General features: G+C 35.4%; 1 protein-coding gene across 5 annotated transcripts in view; it reads right to left on the reverse strand.

Annotated features, from left to right (window-relative positions):
- Positions 1-21,908, reverse strand: part of CACNA2D3 (calcium voltage-gated channel auxiliary subunit alpha2delta 3) — a 468,514-nt gene that overhangs the window by 82,546 nt on the left and 364,060 nt on the right. For all 5 annotated transcript variants that reach the window (XR_005827594.1, XR_005827596.1, XR_005827595.1 and 2 more), the window contains 10 exons: positions 21,494-21,577; positions 15,367-15,438; positions 15,072-15,133; positions 13,134-13,201; positions 11,268-11,313; positions 11,017-11,114; positions 10,118-10,211; positions 8,357-8,452; positions 6,908-7,029; positions 6,252-6,332 (listed from right to left, as the gene is read on the reverse strand). Coding sequence is in view for 2 of the 5 variants with exons in the window: in XM_040592380.1 (XP_040448314.1) it covers positions 6,252-6,332; positions 6,908-7,029; positions 8,357-8,452; positions 10,118-10,211; positions 11,017-11,114; positions 11,268-11,313; positions 13,134-13,201; positions 15,072-15,133; positions 15,367-15,438; positions 21,494-21,577 (823 nt within the window). In the remaining 3 variants the exon portion in view is untranslated. The remainder of the gene's footprint in view (positions 1-6,251; positions 6,333-6,907; positions 7,030-8,356; positions 8,453-10,117; positions 10,212-11,016; positions 11,115-11,267; positions 11,314-13,133; positions 13,202-15,071; positions 15,134-15,366; positions 15,439-21,493; positions 21,578-21,908) is intronic.

Raw genomic sequence — 21,908 nt, forward strand, 5'->3', positions numbered from 1 at the left:
TATAAAAACAACAGACCAGCTTTGAAAAGTTAAATGCTGGAAAGATAGAAGACCGTGGGCTTTGCTTGGGACAATTTGTTTGCCAGTATAAAACGACATTCCTTGTTTGGATAGTGAGGATGTTTGGTAAAAGCACTTAAAATCAAAAAATCAAACTGTCAGTGAACAGGAGAGGGTTAGACTGCCTTTTCTTCAGGGTCAGTAACACTTCCTACATATGATTACAAAGGCCTGGTTATTATGTTTTAGATACATATTTTAGTGTATATTTAATGATATATATACATATATAATATAACACTTAAGCATGATCTACTGTTTTCGCAGAAATCAGTAGTAGGTGTTTCTTTTATTCTGCTAAGCCATATGGACACGTTTCTTTCCAAGAAATCTCTTATGTGATAAATTACTTCTATTAGTCTCACAGCATTACTGTGTAGCAGAGAGGAGGGAGTAACCTAACACTTACCATGCCCTTATGTTACAACACCATCTACTATGGAATTAAATGCATCTGCCATGCATTTAAGGACAGATTCCTGGAACCTTCTGTGTAACATACCTATTATAAAGACAGGATACTATATAAAGACATGAATCATCAGTAGTAGAAAGTATCTCCATTTTGGTTTCGGTTTGGGTTTTTTTCAGCTTTTACGGCTTGGCAGCAGAAGATAGCGACTGTGAGAAAAATCTGTCCGTCCTTAATCATTCTGAAATTGACAGTAAATCTATTCCTTTGAAAGGACTACATACAAAGTATAACTATTATTCAACATATTCATGAATGGTAGACCCTGACCCTTATGGGTCTAGTATTCTCACAAGAGCTATAGACTTTTTGCTAACCTTTGCCACAGGAGGTTATGAGAATGGCTGATCTTCAGGCCACCTGTATCAGGAATGCTTAACACAGAAGAAAAACAAAAACACCAATCAAGAAGCTTGCAATTGTGAAGGAAAGCAGGGTTCCTTCTGCACTGATTTTTCTCTTCTGTCTAAACAGGAATTATTGCAATCGTTCTTTTTATGTAGCAGCAGAAAAGAATGAGTCAGGGTAGATTGACAGAGCTATGGTAATGCTTGAATGCACATCCCAGGCAATCACTCTTCTTTGATAGAAAATGACTGTAAAGATGCCTGTACACAAGAACAACATGGATTTCTTTTCTTTCCACCATTACACTGAATACAAGCAATCTTCAGATTACTGGGGTACTTTAATTTCTCTCTAATTTAGCTATACTCCAGTTAAGTTCACACAGAACAACAAGGTCTTGCTTCTTTTCAGAAACTACTGGTCTGGCTGTATTGGTAAAGCTTTTAATGTTTTTAAAATGAACAAATTAAAATATTCCTTGGTTTTGATTAAGACCCCACAGAAAAGCATGTGTGCAGGGAGGACTCATTTCGTGTTTTCTATATCCTCATTTCAACTATGATAAATAGGAAGTCCAGTACAAAACTGATAATATATAAAATATTTTGGAAGAAAATATATACAAAACTACTTTAGGTATTTCTTCCTCCTACTTTGGTAACATTTGCAACATTTCCAGCATGGAAAGAACATGCTGATGACATTCAAACTAGGTTTCAGAGTTGTACCGTTTTTTTATATGCTTGTTTTCCAGATCTATGTACATAGGTCCTTTGCAACTGACAGCATAACCATTTGCTAAAATGAAAAGACTGTGATATAAAGACACTGAGTAATTTCAGTAATCTTTAAGATGACTCATATTCACATGGTATCATACTGCCATTCTATGGCCTGAAATGGAGGCACATTTAATGGTTTTTCTGTGAAAAATTTGCATGCCTCTCTGCAACATGGATGTGGTTTCAGAATAAAGAGAAAACAATATTTATTTATTTATTTTTAACCTTGGAAAAGGCTTCCCAGAATGGGTGTGCCCTCTTCATCTGTGGAGATATTCAAGACCTGACTGGACACTTCTGGATAACCTACTCAAGCTCAAGATTCTGCTCAAGGTCTAGCCCACTGGGATTGGACTAGATGACCTCGAGGTCAATTATAACCTCAGCCATTGATGTATATAACGAGTCTGCACAAAAATAGGCACAAAAGAATTAAGCAAAATTTGTACTTAAATTTTTAAGCAGCCTTGTATTAAACAAAAATGGACTATTTCTTCTCATCTTGTTCAAACTCTAAATTTCAAATGACTATGAGACTAAAGACTATGCCTGTGTATGATTTAGTCCTTCATTCTTCTCACTAGGTGTCCAGAGCTTTTTACTAAGCCCTGCTATGGACTTTTTCAGTAAGGCTTGAAATTCCAGCTTCTGCTTGTTCTATGAAGAAAAGTTAAGAACTCTTGATAATTTTCATCAGATATTTTCTTCAGTGTTCTTTAATACATTTTTGCCCTAAAAAGACTATGTGAGCTCTGTAATCTTTAATTAAATATCCCAAGGGGCTAATTTTCATGGGTTTTGTGAACAGCGATAGCTTCTTTCGACACAAAGGGCTTTTAAGGTCTTCTATTGTACTGTAGCTTTTGAGCTAAAATGCATCTATATGGAAGTACATATATGAAGGTTCAAGTACACACTCTATCTAAATCTCAAGAGAAACTTTTTTCAGTTTTTTAGAGCCTGCTTTACTCCGTGATGACTTCCATTTGCTTGCTTCTGTCCTCATCTCTTGCCTAGAACTGTCTAGGTGAGCAGTATCTTTAAAAATTAATTTTAAACAAAAACACAAAAACATAATGATAAAACCATCACGTTTCCTCAAAAAAAAAAAAAAAAAAAAAAAAAGGAAATAAAAAGAAGCGTGTACATAACATGTAGAAATCCTATGCTGCACTTACCCAGATGCCCTGACATTCATTGCTTGAAAGTAGAGATTCAAATAAAGGGCCTGAAATGAGTTCAGTCATCATGCAATACCAAAGAATACAAGACTGTAATGCTGAATTATATCAGCAGTTAGCATGAACTGTACTGCCTTTCACACGAGCATCAGAAGAGATGGTTCGGTGTTACCTTGGCTCAATTTTTAATAGCTACATTACTACCTGAATTCAGATATCCTATGTTGACTGACTTCATCTTGGCCACCAAAAAGAATACTGATCTTACATGACTCTCCTAGTATTTCAAGACTAGAGTGATTCTACAATTTTTAGATCATATTGGGAAACATAAAAAATAAAAAATCCACCATCTTTTATTCTCCTTCACATTGTAATACAGACTGTTTGAGGAAACTTAACATTTCAGTGTAAATTTTATATAGAAGATGTGGTCATAGACAACACTAAGAAAAAGAAATTTTGAGCATAAATGTGTTTAAATCTAAAAAAACCCTGCATTCAGTACTATTCTCGCTTTCTCTCCTGCAGATAAATAGATCTCTGTGTAGCCAGTAATAAATATGATGCTGCTACACTTACATATTACTTATTTCCTTCCACACTTTCTATAGAAATTTACATTAATTTAAGAAAAAAAAAAAAAAAAAAAACCAACAAAAACAAACAACCAAAAACACCCAATTAAAAGAGGCAGGAGGGGAAAAAGAAAAGACTTTTTTTTTGTCAGTAAGTAAACATACTGACAGTGAACTGGTTATTAGTAGGTACAGATGGTGAAACGGCAGCAGTGACACAAGTTCTCTATAGTATGTCTGGAGACTCATTGATTTTAGGATTTTCTACCTATATTAAAGAGTTTGAGTCTTCCCTACTTGCAATAAGCCTCAGTGTAGATTTAGCAAATCTACACTAAATTGGCTAAAAACAATAAAACTAACAAACAAACAAAACAGAATTAAAAAACAAAACAAAACAAAACCCCGAACTTTTACAAAGAATAGAAAATAGAAGAGACTGCAGATTTTGTACTACAAGTTGGGTTTGTTCCTTTTCTTCCCCTTGTTGGCAGGTCTAATACATGTTTCCACTTTATAACAATGTTCTAGTTTCCCTTTGCCAGTTTTAAACTCCTGGTGTGATCTGCAATGAAGAACATTCTGGCACAGCTTTATTTTCAGTTAAATCCTTCTAGGGAAGAGAGTGATTTTACATGAAACATGTATCCCATCCTGCTGCTTTCTGTAATCCACTCAGACCAAATAGGGATGAGGAATATTTACTTCACACAAATTAAAATGAGACACTTTAAAAAAAAATAACCTAGATGTAGGTATTTGAAAACGTTACCCGTAATCCTACTTTAGTCTCCCAAGACTGGTTAGTAAAATCTTCAGACTTCTCTTATTTACCACTGCTCAAGCTTCTGCCTCCAAATACATTTTGCTTACAACAGAATATTGTCAACCTTATAGTAAAACCTAAAAATTAAACTAGACGCTGGGTGCATTGTTGAAACTTTTCTGATGGAAAAAGTAGGACTGACAGCTTGCATTAATGATCTCCAACTTAAAGAGGACAAAAAATAATACATTTACTTTTTTGTCTCTGAACGGCTGCAGCTGAGTGATACCTTCATGGAAGACAGTTTGCACACATCCAAAAAGACCCACCCTCCACCCCCCAAAACCTCCATTAAAAAAAAAAAAACACACCAAACAAACAAAGCCCAACCAAATAAACTTGAAAGCAGGCAACCATAAAAGAGAGAAGTGAAATGGTATTCAAAGCAAATTCTTAAAAATGCTTCATACTGAAAAACATCTAGTGCACACTTTACAGAAATAAAAGTAAAAAAAATCAATTATGTGCTTCAGAATGTAAACACACTGCTTGTGTTTTTCATGGCATTACACATATATAGATATCATGGAAATCTTTGGTATTAAAAAGCTTTGAAGACCCTGTCTTTATTTTAGATAGAAAATCCAAGTAATTTTTAATTCAATATTAAACATAATTAAGAAATGAAAGTGATATCTGCCTCTCTCTTTTACAATTACTACAAACACATCCCCAAAGCTTGTTGACACAGTATTAGAGTTGGTTATGTGCAATAACTTCTTGAAGCCAACACTATATTGCAAACACTAGTGAGGAAAGAATAAATTTTAGGAGGCCTATTAACTTTACACATTTTACATATGACGGTAAACTGCACAGTGAGCATTTTGTTAATGCCAAATGATGGAGCATTCTAGAAATAACATGTCAACCTTCTTCATTGTACAGTGAAAACTCAAAATTACATCTTCAGCAATTTGCAGATATCTAAATTTACATTAGTTAAGAAAAGCTGTTCTAACAGGAGTATGAAGTCATAATTAGGGTTTCCTGTTATATTTTGGAAGAGTTCAGTAAGTTGTGAAGAATGTATTCATGCAAGCTGGAGTCAGAAGGGTGCTTTCCTATTGACATTATAAAATCTATTATTATCAGAGGAGATATTCTGTTTGAGAAAACAGATTAGAGATTTGTCAATTATCTGGCACATTCTTGCTCTTTCAGGATTCTATTCACTGTATCTTGCTGTCTTTTCAATCATATTTTAAATACGAGAAAAACAGGATGGTTCTTGCTTTGTGTGGTAGGTACCTAAATTTCCCTGAGATAAGACAGCTTGGTTTCTGGCATAATAAACCATAAGACTTCCCTAAATTAATTCCCTCTTCAAAGTCAGTAACCATCGGGAACTAGAGAAAACTGTTCAGAAGAGCATCTGAACTTGAGTGAGGAATATCCAACAATTTAAAAATCAATTACTCTGTTTTTTAAATCTGTATAGTTTACCTCTAATCTGTAGTCGTCAGACCTTTTAGTCTTTAGGTACTGTTATAGTCTTGGCTGATACACTGCAGAGCTTTGTTATTCAATTTATATGCTCTGATGAAATCACATTTCTGATAATCTAGACAAAATGACCACTTCATCATTTGTTCTAGGACAGGATTTTCAAGCCTGAACACTGGGTGGAACCTTTGTACATTAACTAGTCATTTCTTCTATTTCCTTTTTCTTTCTATAATATATTCTGATTTAAGATAATATAGAGTTGTGTCTACTAAAAATTCTTCACTCATATTGGTTATTTCCATTAAGTCAAACTCCATAGCTCACAGGGAGCTTAGAAAGTCAAATAATAAAGGATCGAGTTCTTAGGGAGAGGAGGCATTAAGTGTTCTCTGTGCTGTCATTCAATTGTATCTTATAGGTGCAATGGCATCTTTCCTTCCTCCTCTCTTCTTAAAAGATGATATTCCTATGTTAAATTTCTGCTAACCCAAAAGACAAAGTGAGGAACGGCTTAAAAATAAAAAAATGATCAAAAGAAATAAAATATAATTTTACCTGCAACAACTGGAGATTTTCTGTCATCCAGAAGTTGAATAGCAGTACTGGCTGTCACTACATTGCTTTTGTTTGCAGTTTCTGCAGGGTGTATTAAGGAAAAACAAAAACAAAAACAACCAAATTGAAATAACATATTGCAGAATGAAGAATTTGAGCTTTTTTCCCTTGGTTTGAAATCACAGTCCATATGGATTTAGTGCTTAGAAAATAAGACAGCTAACATCACATTCTATGTATGTGCAGAACATACAGGCACTGTCGTTTCAAAATTCCCCAGCATCCCAACAATGAGCTTAAAACACCAAAATTAGTAATCAATTTTTGCCTTCTCCACTAAAAGTGGCAACAAAGGTGACAACTGATAGGGCTTCTCATTAATGTGGACACTTGCTCTGTTAGACTTGTTTTGCTTAAAATACTAGGCTGTGAGTTCAGCCTGTGCAAATATTAAATGAAACCTGTTATACCACATCTTGGGGTTTCACTTGGAGACCTGTAAAAAATGCAGCTGTTGAAAGGACCAGTAAATTTCCATGCATTTTTTAGGTGAACATTTCAGATTGGCTACAGAGCCTATTTGGTACTGACATATTTGAATTCCTTTCAGCATCATACATGGCTCAGCATTTAGAGAATGACAAAACTATACTAACCTGTACTAAATGGGATTGAATAGACAAAGCTCCCAGGTATTTGCTCGGCAGCTCTCCTGTACCAGAGTGGAAAATGGTCAGCATTAAAAATGTTCTCCTTATCTTCAGCGGTCAGGAAATCTCTTGAGAAAGAAGAGAGAAAGAAAATACTTTTATTTGCGTAACAAAAAATGGTATCTAGCTTTGAAAGTCAAGGGGGAAAAAATGCAATCTTTTGGGAAAGAAAATGGATTTGGACAAATTTTCTAATACCATTTGTTCAACAAAAGGGTCATCTTTAGCCCCTAATAATTGGTTGTGAGACACTCACAACTGCTTTTCTTGTGAAGGATGGAAAAAGTACTAAAAAAAATAGTGCCTCTAAGTATCACTAAAAACATTGCAGTAATGTGTACAAATAAAAATGCTTAGTCTAAAAACCCTTTTTCTCTTCAGCACAATGCAAGAACTGTGAACTGTACAAAGTGGAAAAGGCACTGGAGATTTGGTAGTTTGCTGCCACTGGCATTTACTCAAGTAATGCAAAAACGTAATTTAACAGCTTACTTTCCAAATAATATGTAAGGGGTGGTAGTGACAACTACATACTTTATTCATCAATATTCTCAGGGAATGTTGACAGAGGGGGTTATGTCAGGGAAAAGAGCAAGCATGGTCTTCGTGCTACTGGTTTGCTGTCTGACAGTAGCAAACTGTAGTACTGATGATCTCACCTGTCAGGCCACTCACACTACAACAATATTTTGTGGTCAGATAAACTAAGTTTCTTGAATATAAAATTATATGTTGTTTATCATAAACATCACATGCAGATTTTCTCTTACATTCATAATGCATACAGATTTGCCTGACACTATCAAACTGCTGTCTGAAAAGGTCATTAATTTTGAGACTATTTTATAGCTCTCCGTTTTAAGAAACATATACCTCCACTAGATTACATCTTCTCTAAGCAAAATAAGAAACTCTTGAATTGTGAGATCTCCTGATTACTTTCACCCAGCCCACTTCTGTCACTTGGCTTTATTTCAACACCAAAAAATCTTCCATGAAAATGATGTAAAAACCCTGAAAAAACCTACAGATCTTGTTTTCAGATGAGACAGTAAAAAAAACCAAAACCGACAAACAATCCCAAACTAAACTTCATTATCTGCAGATGAAACATATTCATAATTCTGCTCTGAAGAATATAAAGATGTGATGCTAACTCCAAGGGAGTGGGGGGAAAGTAAATGTATGGGCTACAGGTGTAAAATAGCTCATTATCCCAAATGTTCCAGTTGAAGAAAGCATCTAAGGCATCCTCTAAAATCTTTCTAACTTGTTCTACGTGTTTCAAGTGAGCCAGTGTAAAACCCTGGAAGAAACAGCAGATGGGCTTCCTAAAAATAAACATTATTTTTTTTCTTTTCTCATGTGGCTGCCAAACATAGCTTTGTTACTTACTGATTAGTAAGCTGTTCTGGACCCACAAACAGGTTGATACGAGATAGTCCAGTCCGTGTTCCAAGGAAGGCAACTTCCACTCCCTTGTCAGAGTTTCTGAAATAGAGCAGAACACAAGCAAAGATAAAATTTCCAGACAGTAAACAGATAAAGCGATACTACTGGTCAAAGAAAGTAGAAGTGTACACATTTTTGAGAAAGATTATTTTAAGTATATTTCCCTTATCCCTTACTTCTTTTTGTGTTAAATGCAGTTAAAGTCACATAGGTTTTGAAAACCATATGAAGTAGAAATTTTATTCAGACCAAGAGTCACTAAAAGTCAAAGACAGTAAATTTGGTAGGATTTGTGGCAAGGTATTTTATGGAAGCCATAGAATATAAAGGTGTGGTATAGCTACATACCAATTATTTAATAAACACTGGCACCCAGCGATTCAGGACTGGCAGGAGCTCCAGATATTGCTCCCAGTACATTCAGCACTTCTGTGGTACATCTATGCTTCAAGTCATAGGTGTGACTGTTGCCCAAGCAAGCAAAACCTAAGCTAGATCTCATACAGCTAGGTCAGGGTCAAATTTAGCTGCCATCAGGATAGGCTTTAGCCTCTAGACTTTGCAAAAAAAAAAAATAATAATTGTGGCATGCAGCTCAGGGTGAAATCTGGTGCTGCACTGTTATCAGTACCAAGCTAGCTACTTTAAGACTAGTTCTTGTATGGCTACAAGAACTTCAGACATATTACCACAAAACCAGGGACCACAGCCTCAGCCATCTTGCTGTCTCATACTTCGTCCTTTAATAAATGTCCTGTCTCATTAATGTAAGTCACAATATGAAAGGGGATCAAAAGTCTCCTGCTTGCATTTCACTGCAGCTTCTTCCTTCTGTTTACTGGATCTGTTATTTCATTGTGCATGAGGATTCCAAGGAACCTTATGCCTATATATAAATTCATCAATGTCTAAGCATATTAGCATGCAACAATTTCTTATCTTCTAAGAGACTGGATAATCCTTAGCATGATGCATTAGGTCCTACCACACTGATTTTACTCCTTCAGTACAAGTATGTGTTTTACAGCAATATATTTATTCATTCAACTTTTTAAAAATGGTTTAAATTTAGTGAGCTCTAATCAGGATAATCTCCAGAATTGTCTTTCAACCACAGCATTTCATGCAAACTGCTAATCTTAAGACCTGTTTTCTTTAATATATATAACATCTTGTTACTTAACACCTTAGTACATCATAGCATAAATGAATTAAGTAAAACATATAAACTCTAAAAAAGAACAGCTAATCTGATTATCTGTAACAGAAACCTAGATCCCAGTTAGTTCTGGAAAACAAACAAACAAAAGGATTAAACAAATTATTTGTTTTATCAGTGCAGGTTTTTCTGTATATAATCCATTCCTAGACAAATTACCAGTTCCATCAACAATTCTGGTAAATTTTGCATTAAATTTCGCAGGTTCTCTAAACTGTTTGTTAGAAGTAGTCAGAACTGTAAGTTGTAGTTAGTATACAATTTCCTTGGTTATATTGTGAAGATTGGGTAACCTAAGAATTAATCATCATGTTGTATACAGCAACATAAACACTTAACACTGAATTCAAAATCAGTGGTATTTAGGATCAAATGGTTAATGTAATGTTTTCATGCATATTAGGATTTGATAGGTATTCCACCAATTCACCAACAAAAAATTCACCCATGACTGACACATAATGACTGACACAAAGCTTGCTTACTCTGATTTATTTAATGCTAGACTGGTCCAATAAGCTTCAATCGGTGCACTCACGACTGCATCAAACAGAACTTCCTGGATCAATTCTTTATCACCTATTACAATATATTAAAATCAGTTAACATACATGCATAGAGAAAGAATTATTTTTAGATGACTAAACAATAATTTTTTCACTATACTATATTTTATCTGTGATATGCATTCAAACTTCTTGCGCTATTAAGCATTTACTATGTAATATTACATCGTGTTTGATCACAATGCAGTTTTTCATATATTGTTTCATTGCACTAACAATATTAGTTTAAAAACAAAAAAATATTCTCTCCTTGACATAATGCATTCATGTACATATTATCTAATGTTCACACTTGCACACAACATAAGGTTAAAACAATTAGGTCTACTAACCATCACAAAAGTTCCACATTTCTGCAAATAGACAAAGTATGCACTTATCCATTGGAATATTTTTTATCCTGCTTTTCAGTTCAGAAATGTTAATTGCATACATATTCTCCCTAAAACACTCATGGAATATCTGGCATATTCTTTAGAGGCCTGATCCAAGGATAGATTCAGACCTATACTGTTTAACTTATAAAACCAGATGGAGCGATAATATTCCATAGTGTAGCTACACCATCTGAACAGGAACTTGAATGTTTAGTTGTGGCATATTGTTTACCATAAAAGCCAGCAATTTGTATTGTCAATGTCTTTATTGACCCTGGAAAAGGCTCAAAACCAGTGAAATTCCAAAGTAACATCAGCCAAGCAATCCTCTTTCAATTATCACTGGTTAAACTAAGTAGCTTTGCATTTTGTAGAAGGTACAGTACAACAGTTTTTAACTGGAGTAAAGCCCACAACATGTATATTTAACAAAATACTTGCATTGGAGCAATGGCTCTTTTCCTGTGAGGTAGCGTTTAATTGCTTCTAACTGAGTCATTTGACGGTGTTCAGGATGTAAGTCAGTGTTGCAATAGGACCTGTGAACAAGTTGTGAAAACATTAAAATGTTAATACATATAAGAATGATCTCTTTTTGTCTTTGAACATAAAGAATTGGGTTCAGCAAGCACAAACAACATGAAACCAAGAAGGGTAGCAGACACCAATTTCATGCTTTGTTTAAGGCTTACCATTCATCTGCTAAAGATACATCAGGGTGTTCTAAATCATGCAAACCTGTAACAGGAATAATAATGGGTTATTTAGGGAGCAGTCTGGGTAACAGATGGTTATTTACATACACTCCATAACATAAACCCTTCCTTCTTGGAAAGTGCATTATTACCACAATGTAATAAATCACAGTAAACTATGTTCGAATACACTTTAGAGTCTAACAAATTGTCAAAAGCCAACAAAATCAGATCTAAAACTGAAAAGGTAGAAAAACTTTTTTTTTTTTGTGCTGATATGTTTAACTTATACAAATTACTCGCATGATAAATTTGAAGTTTAGAAGAACACTTGAGCGAAGAGAAATACACAACGGTAACAGACTCCTATTTGTAACCTCTTGCTCTATTTGGCTAGCAAAGTTCTTCATGCTAAAATAGGTATTTCTCATGTCATGACAGTTGTTCTCTTCCTCTTAAAAGAAATACCTTTTAAAAGGACAAATCCCTCAAAACCTAAGCACACAGCCCATGAACACAAACAGCAATTTATGGGTTTGTTCAGAATAGGTTTATTGTACTAACAGGTCATGCAAATGCCTGTAAATAAGAATTGTATCATTAGTTATATAGCACAATAAAAATGTACTTTGGAAATTTTAAAAACTCTTAAAACACTTATCAATAAACAATAAGCAAACAGGGTTCAGAGGGCAGGGTCTAGGTTTAAACTCCTGAAGTACATGATAAACAATGACAGAGCTACAGTGATTAAGGAAAGCAGGGAAGTCAAAAGTAGGACTGTAGTTATAGTCCCTGGGGAGGACAGTGAGGTGTCGGAGACAGAAAATCACTGAAAGTAACAGCGGGAGAAAAGGAAGAGTTAGTTATGAGTATGTCAATGTTTCTGGTGATACGTCCAGGAGGAAATATCAGACAGACTGGCTGAGAATGTATGGCTGGATTAAAGAAAAGAGGCGAGAGGCACGTTGGGAACAGTTTGGAGAGCAAGCAGCTCCAAGTCTGCTGTGCTCTCTTTCTATCTAGACGTGTATTTGCTGTGCAAGTGACTCAAACTGTAAAGTACTTTTAACATCTCTCCTGGGTACAGGAACATATTCATGCCCCAAAATATCTGAGGAACAAAGACCTGAAGAAATGAACTATCTTGTTTAACATCACTGAGAAAACAAGAAGCAGAATTGGAAATGAAAATTTAAGCACAAAATCAGAACGCACTCCTCTATTGAAACATTTTTTTGCTCAGCAACTGCTAAAAGTTCTTAACCAGCTCTCCACTCTTCCGAAATGCCTCTGCTATTCCCTCTATCTTCAGGAACCTTTGTTTTTTATCTTGTTGCAAACAAATTTATTACCACTCAGAGCTGACTCCACTCATTTTAATTGTGGAGCTAACAAAAAGAAAAACCATGAAGAAAGAACAGTTCTTCTCTTAGTTACTTTGACTGTTATTATAAAAATGCAAAATGTAATTCCCTGTAGACAGTGTAGTTAAAGCTCTGAAAGATTTCATAATGTATAGTCTGTGAACAAAAGAAGTCATAGCCATTACAGTGCTCTTAGTGGTCACTTCATTCAGAAAACACCACAAATAATTAACATTGGACCCTGAGTGATTCTCTGGAATGAGAGAGGAGGACAGAAGATGATCCTCACCTAAAGAAGATTTGCAAACAGTCTGAATACACTTAATATAAATGAGGAAAAAATCCCATGAAGTAAAAGATCTTTAAAGGAAAAAAAAAAACCAACAAAACAAACAGAATTCCCTTATGGAATCTGCAGATGAACATACAAGCTTTAGGTCTACCAAAACAACAATAAAACTACTGTGTAAGCAACATGAGAAGGTAGGTATCTTACCTTCTTCTACAGTTACATTCCCTCTGAAGAAATATTTTCCATGTCCTCTAGAGAGAGCCACACCTAAACTGTGCAGAGAAACAAAGCAGACCTTGAAATCTGTGAGGCAAACGATAACGGACATTTTCATTTCTAACAAATCCAGCTGATGTACTATGATTAACTTTAAAACTGTTTGTTTCCAGACCCTCACTGATCATATTTATTGTTCAACTAGCTGCTTCAACGTTGTTCCAGTTCTGAGGTGGCTGCAAAAATTGGCTGTATTTATGTGTGCTTAGAGGTGCAGTAAACCATTATTATCTGGCAAAATAATAAACGAGCCCCTCTAAGCTCACTGCTGTTCACCCAGCATGAGATCTCTTCAGCTGAGCCTTGAACATGCCCATGGCCTTGCAATGGAGGACATTCTTTTGTAAATCAGACTAAGCTGTTGGGAAACTATGTAAGTGTGGGATCCAATGGAGCTACTGAGAGGAAAAAAAAAAATCATATGTGACAACAGCATCATGACTCCTCTTGGGCTAATTTTTCTGTGATTCATATTTTTAGCTAGTTTAACTTTTTTTGCATTTACTTCAGCTTTATAAACTCTCAGCAGTTACATACCCATTTTTGGTTTGGTTTTTAGTCTACCATTTAAACTATTCAAGTTTAATGAACTGGTTGGGGGATCCCACACCTCTTCCTATTGAATACATACACAGAATACCTTCTGGCATTCATTAATTCAAGGGGATCGTATCAGGCTAGGAACCTGCCAGTAATAAATAAGACTGAGAGTGCATGACACTAAGTACACGCAGAGACACCAACTCCAAGAGCACAATCAGTTGCTACAATCAACAGGTCAATCTGGAAATGGGATGAACAGTAAACCTCTTTGGCACTAGAGCGTACGTTTTAATAAATGTGGTCCCTGTTGTCTTCCTGAATCTGTACTCCTAACCATCAAAACTGCATACAGACCATGCTGAAAAACACAGGACACGTTTCCTAATATATTTCTGTCCTAAGAATCAGAAATTGCCCTGCATGAATATATGTAGCCCCATATCTGTTTACTAAACAGGCTATGAATGACAGTGCCACAGAAAAACAACCCCCAAAAAACCAAACCGAAAAACAACCCCCCCAAAAAAAAAATTAAAATAAAAAAAAAAAAACCACACCAAGTTTTACCATCCATATGTAAATTTTAACAAGAACATTTTAGAGATCAGAGAAACGTGTCTATATTTCTCTATGTGGAAATGTAGCTCAAGTTCTGTGAAATGGTTCCATTGAAGAAAATTTCAATTGAGTGTTGCAACTATCAGCCTCCTGCTTTAAGCATAAGGTACAGTTAGTATTCTCTTATTAATGGATTATTTCTAATTCAAGTATCAGCATTTTAAAAGTGACTTCCTGTCTCTCTTTTTTTTTTTTTTTCCCTCTTAAGATGCATGCCAAAATAACATGGCTGACTTACTCAGTTTTAGTTATACAAATACACTGAAGGTAGTTCAGAGAAAAAAAATATCCAAACCTCAAATTGGAAATGAAATACTATCTCATTTTACATTACATTTTTGTTGTGGAAAAAAATCAAAATGAGGCTCAATATGTAGTTACTTAAATGGATTACAGTATTTATAGCTCTCCAAGTACTTGCAAAAGCCTTTCGTTCAATGTAAACCTCAACTGAATATTTTTTTTAATGAAACGTAAGCCATGACAAACACTGTGAGTTTGCCTGTGTGAGCTTGCACAAACTTTCCATCTCTGGAAATGCTGAAAGGAATGCTGGTAGGCTCCTTTTCCTTGCTATTTTCAGCATTGTCCAGGGATATTTCATTGTCAGATTTTGCTGATGAGCTTTTAATGAGTTCACAATCTATGTATAAATGCAAATCCAATGAGTCTGATGAAATGTCCATTTATTATGGTCAGCTCTACCTGAATGGAGTACCCTTGATGTCTGTATAATAGTAGTCATTTGTCATCACCAATACCCGCTTCTAGATGCAGAGCAAGAAAGTCAGAAGGGGAGGGGAGAAGAAGTTAGTTTGCTATAAGAAATGTATAAAAGATCAAGTGGTTAGTCATTGATAAAATTACAAGCAATGTTTACATTCAGTGAGTAAAAAAATATATATATACTGCAGTGAATCTTATTTATGGAACCTTAAAAATCGTTGAAAAAATGAACTGCTTGCTTTATACCATTGGAATAATATTTTATACATTTTACCCCTTTGTCCACTGTCTTCTTCACTTCCATGGAGAATTTCCCGGTTTTCCGATTCACCATTGCATTTCGGAGCTGAAATGAAGGAAATGTGTGTCAAATCCTTTATTTTCATTTTCTGTAATTCTTTGAACTCTGAGGTCTCTGCTACACTCATTTGGCATAAATAGTACTGAATTTTCTTCGTTTCTTCATTTTCAGTAGTTCTACTATATGCTGAACAATGCCCTTACAGATTTTATTTTCAACTGCATAGGCCGAGACTCCTGCCACACAACTGTAGGCAAGTTGCTGACATACGTAAGATAGGAGCTTTCAGCATCCTTCATAGTAAAATAGCTCTCTGAGTAGCAATCTGGATCTTACTCTGTGGGATAAACAGTGTAACTGACTACGGCACAGGAAGATAAGGACTATGTTCCCAGCTGGATTTAACTGAAGTTAGACCAGGGTTTAGTGTTTAGATACATCAACAATTATACATATGATAACAAAGTGAAAAAAAAAGAAAGCCCCACTTTCCCTACACTATTCATTCTGCTTCTGCTTGCTATTCTGTGTTGGGCTGCATTCTAAACTAGCACCAGAAACTGCATCAGAAATTAGAACTAGCAGAAGAATGACAGCTCGTTTGATCACTAACCTATTTCAATGGGAACACACAGATGCAGTACTCTGTGTTTCCCTCTGGTTGTCCATTGATGTCCAGGCACCCCTTGCAAGGTAATAAATTTTCTCTAATAGAAGCCCTAGGTCAGTCACGGCTTTAAGAATTGGCCTGGAGCTCTCCCCCTTAAAGTCATCCAAAAGATGTTTTAAATCCCCTTCAAAAACAGGTCTCATTATTGCATAAACCAAAACCCCAATGCAGCTAGGGAAAACAGAAAATAAACGAGAAAGGGTTTATATGCAATGATTTACCTGCTGCCTTGAGAGCTAAATATGTTACTTTCTAGATTACCACAAACACTGCTTTTCAGTAACTTTATTCTAGCCTCTCCATGAGCTGCATGCTTCCAAATCAGTGCTGCAAAGTCCCTTACCCATCACCTCTAAAAAAATCTTCCCTTCGCACACCTGTTTGCTCCCTAGGAATAAGGAGCTTTCCTCCAGAGCACACCAGCCCACACAGTTGCTTTCTTAGGTGAACATGCCATGATGATGAAGAGTAAAAAAAACCCAACAACTGTCCTCTAGATCTATAAGCCAAAGCAACGTGCAGTGTCCCTGACAATGCACACACACTGTCCTGGTGGCAGGGTCTCTGAGCTGAAACTGAAGAATGACAAGACATGGTTTTTGAGAAATCCTCAGGCATTTTGAATTTGCCTACCTATCAGTTCTGGACTTTAGGGAAGAAATAAAAAAGCTCCTGTTTAGGAGTTACACCGTCTGCATATGGAGATATTTTATTTGGATGCTATTAGATTTACTAATGGAAGAAGCAACCTCTCTGGCTTATTGTGGTAAAGAGCACCTCTACGTTTTCTGCAGCAGTAATTTTCATTACAATAGGAAAATCCCACTATCGCTAATCAATTCACACTCTGTCATCACTAATCAATTCACACTCCCTCTTCGAGGTTATTTAAAATGCAGAATAATATTGACAAAATAAGCATTTTTATCTCTTTTCTATTGCTTATCTATCTGAACACAATTTTGGACATAGTTTTCTTGCTGAATATATATCTCCTGTTCTCTAGTACCTCATGCCAGATTGGGAAATTCAGTCAGATTTTAATGAAAAATTGTGAAGAAAGTCATATCAATGCACTCTGCGGGCTTTCTGAGTGTGGAGTGAAGTGAGAATGATCAAACTTGCCAGTAAAATGTCTGGTTTTATTCTCATGAACAAGTTGAGCATGGCTGACCTATCAAAAACTGCAAACTTTGCAGCTCTTTAAATTTAATTCTAGGGCATCTAGATTTGAATTAACAGTCTAACTCTTCTGTCAGTGAGTGTAAAAGAATAATTTTTAGCTGGAGGCATGTATAAAATAAAGCATATATTTTACTGTAGATTTTTTTTGTAACAATACATAATAGGCAATTCTGGAAATAGTTTCCCATTTTAAGTTTTGTGGTTTTGGACTTGGAGAGCTGGTCTTAATTAACCATCTACTTTCTAACATTCACAGAACAGTTCCATTTATCTTTAACATGGTTTTCATTTTTCTCCTATTGGTGCCTGCAACTGTCTAAGACCCATTCCTCCCACAAGCCTCAGGCAAGTCATAGATTTACTAAAAGGGCCTCCAAACCCTTGGTAGTGTTTAAGATCAAGTCTGCATATGGGATTGAGAGTTTTACTTTTCGTCTGTCTTTTTTTTTTTTTTTTTTTTTTTTTTGCTTGCCATGATTACATTTCTTGGCTTTGTAATCTGGTTTCTCGGCTCTTCTGCAGTTTCATCTCCCCCCTAAAATGCATAAAATAAGCACTGCCTCAGTTGGCTTCAAGCCCCAGAACATTCATTCATGGTCTTTTTTATATGGAAAAAAATATTTCATTCAGCTAGAAATTATAAATATAAGAATTTTAAGGAGCTAATGAGAAAAAGGTTTCTGTCCAAATTGAAGCTTCTTGTCTTTGGTGCTGCATATTCCCCAAACTTTGCTGGAAGACACTGTTAGTTTATAAGCTGATGCCAAGATTTCTATTGCTAATAAAATGCAGCAAGATAGCAGGTACTGTTAACCTGGAAAATGAACTGATGAATATATATTTACACCAATTTATTTCATGGTGAAAAAATTCTAACCTTAGTTCTGTCACCTTTTCCTTGCTGAATGACCAGAGAAACCTCTTCAGAGTAGTATGCATTATTACTCCTTCCACCAAATGTCTTCCAACCAATTGCTAACAGCCGAGTTTCACTGCTATAGTATGAGATCATTCTATATTTTTAGAAAACTATGAAACCATTAAATTGATGTGGTAAAAAGTAAGAAAAAGTCTTAATCAGCTTCCACATAAGTGTTTCATGGGAGAAAAGAATACCAGTAGTAGTCTATGTTATTAAAAGCAGCTATATGAATACATTTATTCTTTCCCTCTACAGTTGAGCAACCAACGCTTTACTACCCAAGCTTGGAGAAAATCAAGAACATAAAATGCAAGGTCTTGGGTGAAGCAGAGCTAGATGTAACTCTTAGCAATAAGTTACCTAACACAGTTTTAAGTCTCCTACACAATATTTACCATTTTCACTCAAAAGTAACAATATTAAGGAATTACTTATTACAAAAGATCAACAAAGATAACACACAGGTTTTGGACACTCATTTGGATCCTCACATCAGAAAAATTGCATAAAGAGATGGATTTCATGACAATAATCTACAGAACTTCCTTCAAATTCCATTGTCATTCTAGCTTTAATGCTAATAATGACTCTGCCTGTAGCTGCATTACTGTATTTCACATCTCCTCTTTTTTTTCTGCTATTAGTATTCTAACCAGCAGCCCCTCTGAAGGCCTTAGTAACACAGCATAACTGACTTACATATTATTTGACACAAACACAGAAAAGCTTGTAATGATATACCAGGCTTATTTGTAAAAATAGCTGTAAAAATATTATTTGTTTGACATTGCATTTTTTCCTATTTACATATTTGCATGTAGGTCTCCACTTGTGTGTGGCCTTGCCAAAGTATTAGGACAACATTTGGAATGTTAATACATTTTTCTACAATATTTAACCTGTTTTTTCAGGTAACGCTTGGTCACTAGTCATCAAACAGCAGATGTGTAGGCTGTTTTACAAAACCTGTTTATTGGGGGATTATTTATCAAAGCATGTTTGTTTTTTCACATGTGCATTTGTGAATTATTAGCATTGATAGACAGGGATCATTTAAGGAATTTACTACAAGATACCTGTATTACAGGAGTACTAAACATTTTGTTTACTGCTGGTCCAAAACTACAACAGAACATCCAGTTTTTTTCTATTATGCATTAAATATCAAAATTAATTTAACTTACACTTTATCTATTTCTCTACTCTTACATCTAGGGCAAGAGACCCGGATCTTTTCTACAAATGTAATGCTCAATTTAGTCCTATTTTTAATGTAGATTAACTTCTTTTCTCCTTCAAAAGATGAAGAAAATGGAAAGGTTGCTTGTTTCTATGTTACCATTACAAAATAATTTTTAACAAACTATTTTTTAGGTGAAAGGGAAAGAGATAAAATATATGTATGTACCTTTCATTCAAAATGTAAAGTAAATTTTTTTTGCACCCTTTGGATAGACACAACGCAATTTTTGCTAGAAATTTTTAGAAAAAGTGGCTGATCTTAAGGGTTTCAAGCAAAGGAAATGCTTAGAATGAGCTGAGTCTGGACTTTTTGCTTTCCTGTGTATTCAGATAGAATCTCAATTATAAATAAAACTTGATTTTCAATGTCAAAGAAATTGTTCAATCTTACATTAACTGAAACACTGAATTTCTACTAAGATAAGATTAAAAATGATTAAACGTGTAAATATTAAGCAGATAAATTACTGCAAGAAATAAAACAAATAAAAACCCTCCCAAAGATAAAAAAATAAGAAAAAAATTATGAAGGCTCAAGGCTGCACCTAACTACAGCAATAACATTTGAAAGGAGAGAGGAAATTTTGAAAGGTCATTTGCAGAGGAACTGGTTGAGTAATAAGTGATCAAAGATAAGAGAAAAGCCAAGGTGTAAAACATGAAGTCAATGTGATTACCAAGATCGCAGAAGGCGGCTACAGCGTATGAAAATCTAATGAGCAAGCCTTAAATAGTGCCTGCATAGAAAACTGCACAAAGCTATATGTAAAACTTTAGAAAAAAGTTTGAGAGTGCACTCCAACACAAAACTAAATAAGGAAGTAAGATAGCCTCCTAAGAGGGGTTGAGGATAATCTATCACTTGATGAACAGACATTGCTTAAAACATAAATGAACTGTTTCTCTATTAACAAAGGGGGTGGAGAGAGGGAGGAATGCAAGATATATATTTTGCAAGGGAGAAAGAAAATACAGACTTATGTCAGAACAGGGATCAAGAAATTAGTACATCTGAAGACTGACAAGACTCCAGGGGCAGCCGTACGTGATCCATCTCAGATTTCAGAAGGACATGACAAAGTAAACATGGAAACCTTTAGTGCATATATTCAAAACTTCTCTGGAAAAGTAGAGGTATGAGGGACTTGATAGAAGCTAACATAGTACTGACATTTGAGAAGGGAATGAGGAGACATCTATGAAAAATACAGACATGCAGTCGTGACTTTGTCAGTAGGGAACTTATGGGAAAAACTAAATTACAGGACAGAAAGGGGAACACCTGGAAAGTTACGATTTAATTAAGGACAGTCAGCAGAGATTCACACAAAACGAATCATGCCTAACAAATCAGATTTATTGAGGAAGTAACAGAAAGACCAGGCAAAGGTTAAGCCATGGACATAAGGAAAGCTTTTGATACAGTACTGCAGAAAAGGCTAAGCCTGCAAGGTAAGAAATAATAAGATAAAGAGTGAACGACAGAGTAGATGGAGCACTGAAAAATGAGTTTAACTGTGCATAACAGCTGATAGACATAGAAGGCATGCTTCTGCAGCTACCCATATGTCTGAAATTAGGAGTCTGGAGTGAATCCCTACTCTGAACAGAGGTCAAAGAATCCAATTTTGTTTATTCGTCTGATGTTTTTTTGATTTTGTACATTAAAGAAAACAACTCTCATTACTGCGCCATTAAGGAAAGAGAGATCTCCTGGAGAGAAGTTAAACTCATTCCTTAATTTCTGAGTTTCAGGGGTTGTCTGGGCCAGCTCTAAAGAGATATTCTACTCCCTTCTCTAGCACTTTATTGGCTATCCAGCAAAAATACACAATGGGATGCATGGAGAATGCAAGGGTGATTTTAGTGAAGATACAAAAACTCTGTCTTTGTGGTATGTGCATAGGTAAGAAAGAATCAATACGTAACAGTTACAGAAATCTGAATTAAGTAAAAGGGGCTATTGTCCTTCCCTTCCTGAGAGTGGTCAGGTGGCCTCTCTCATGACTATTCACACAGTTTCCAGATACAGTAGTGGGATGCAACAATCTTCTGACAGGGTTTTGAAACACATCACTTACCACATCATCTCTGTCTTCCCACTCGACCTCAGAAAGATCCACACTACTGTAGTTGGGCTTCCTTCGTTTCTTCCCCTCTTCATACTGGCATAAAAACAGGTGAAATATTTAGCAAATCCCATTTTATTTGAACAAAGATTTTGTATTAGAATATTTAAAAAATTGCTGGATGTGTGCTGATTGTATGTGATAGGTATAACAGTAGATAGCTTAATTCACACAAAGTGCACCATATTACTGCATAAATGTCTGTGAACTAAAAACCTACATGGTTATGTACATAACCTCTTGCCACGATACATCGCTTTTCTTGATGGACACACTGGGAAGTCAAACAGCAGTTGTACCTTCTTCTCCCCATATGGAAAATATGTGAGACATTGATCTTGTAGTTTATGTTAAACGTCTCATACTA

Source organism: Falco naumanni, chromosome 4 (genome assembly GCF_017639655.2).
Source record: "Falco naumanni isolate bFalNau1 chromosome 4, bFalNau1.pat, whole genome shotgun sequence".
Lineage (NCBI taxonomy): Eukaryota > Metazoa > Chordata > Aves > Falconiformes > Falconidae > Falco > Falco naumanni.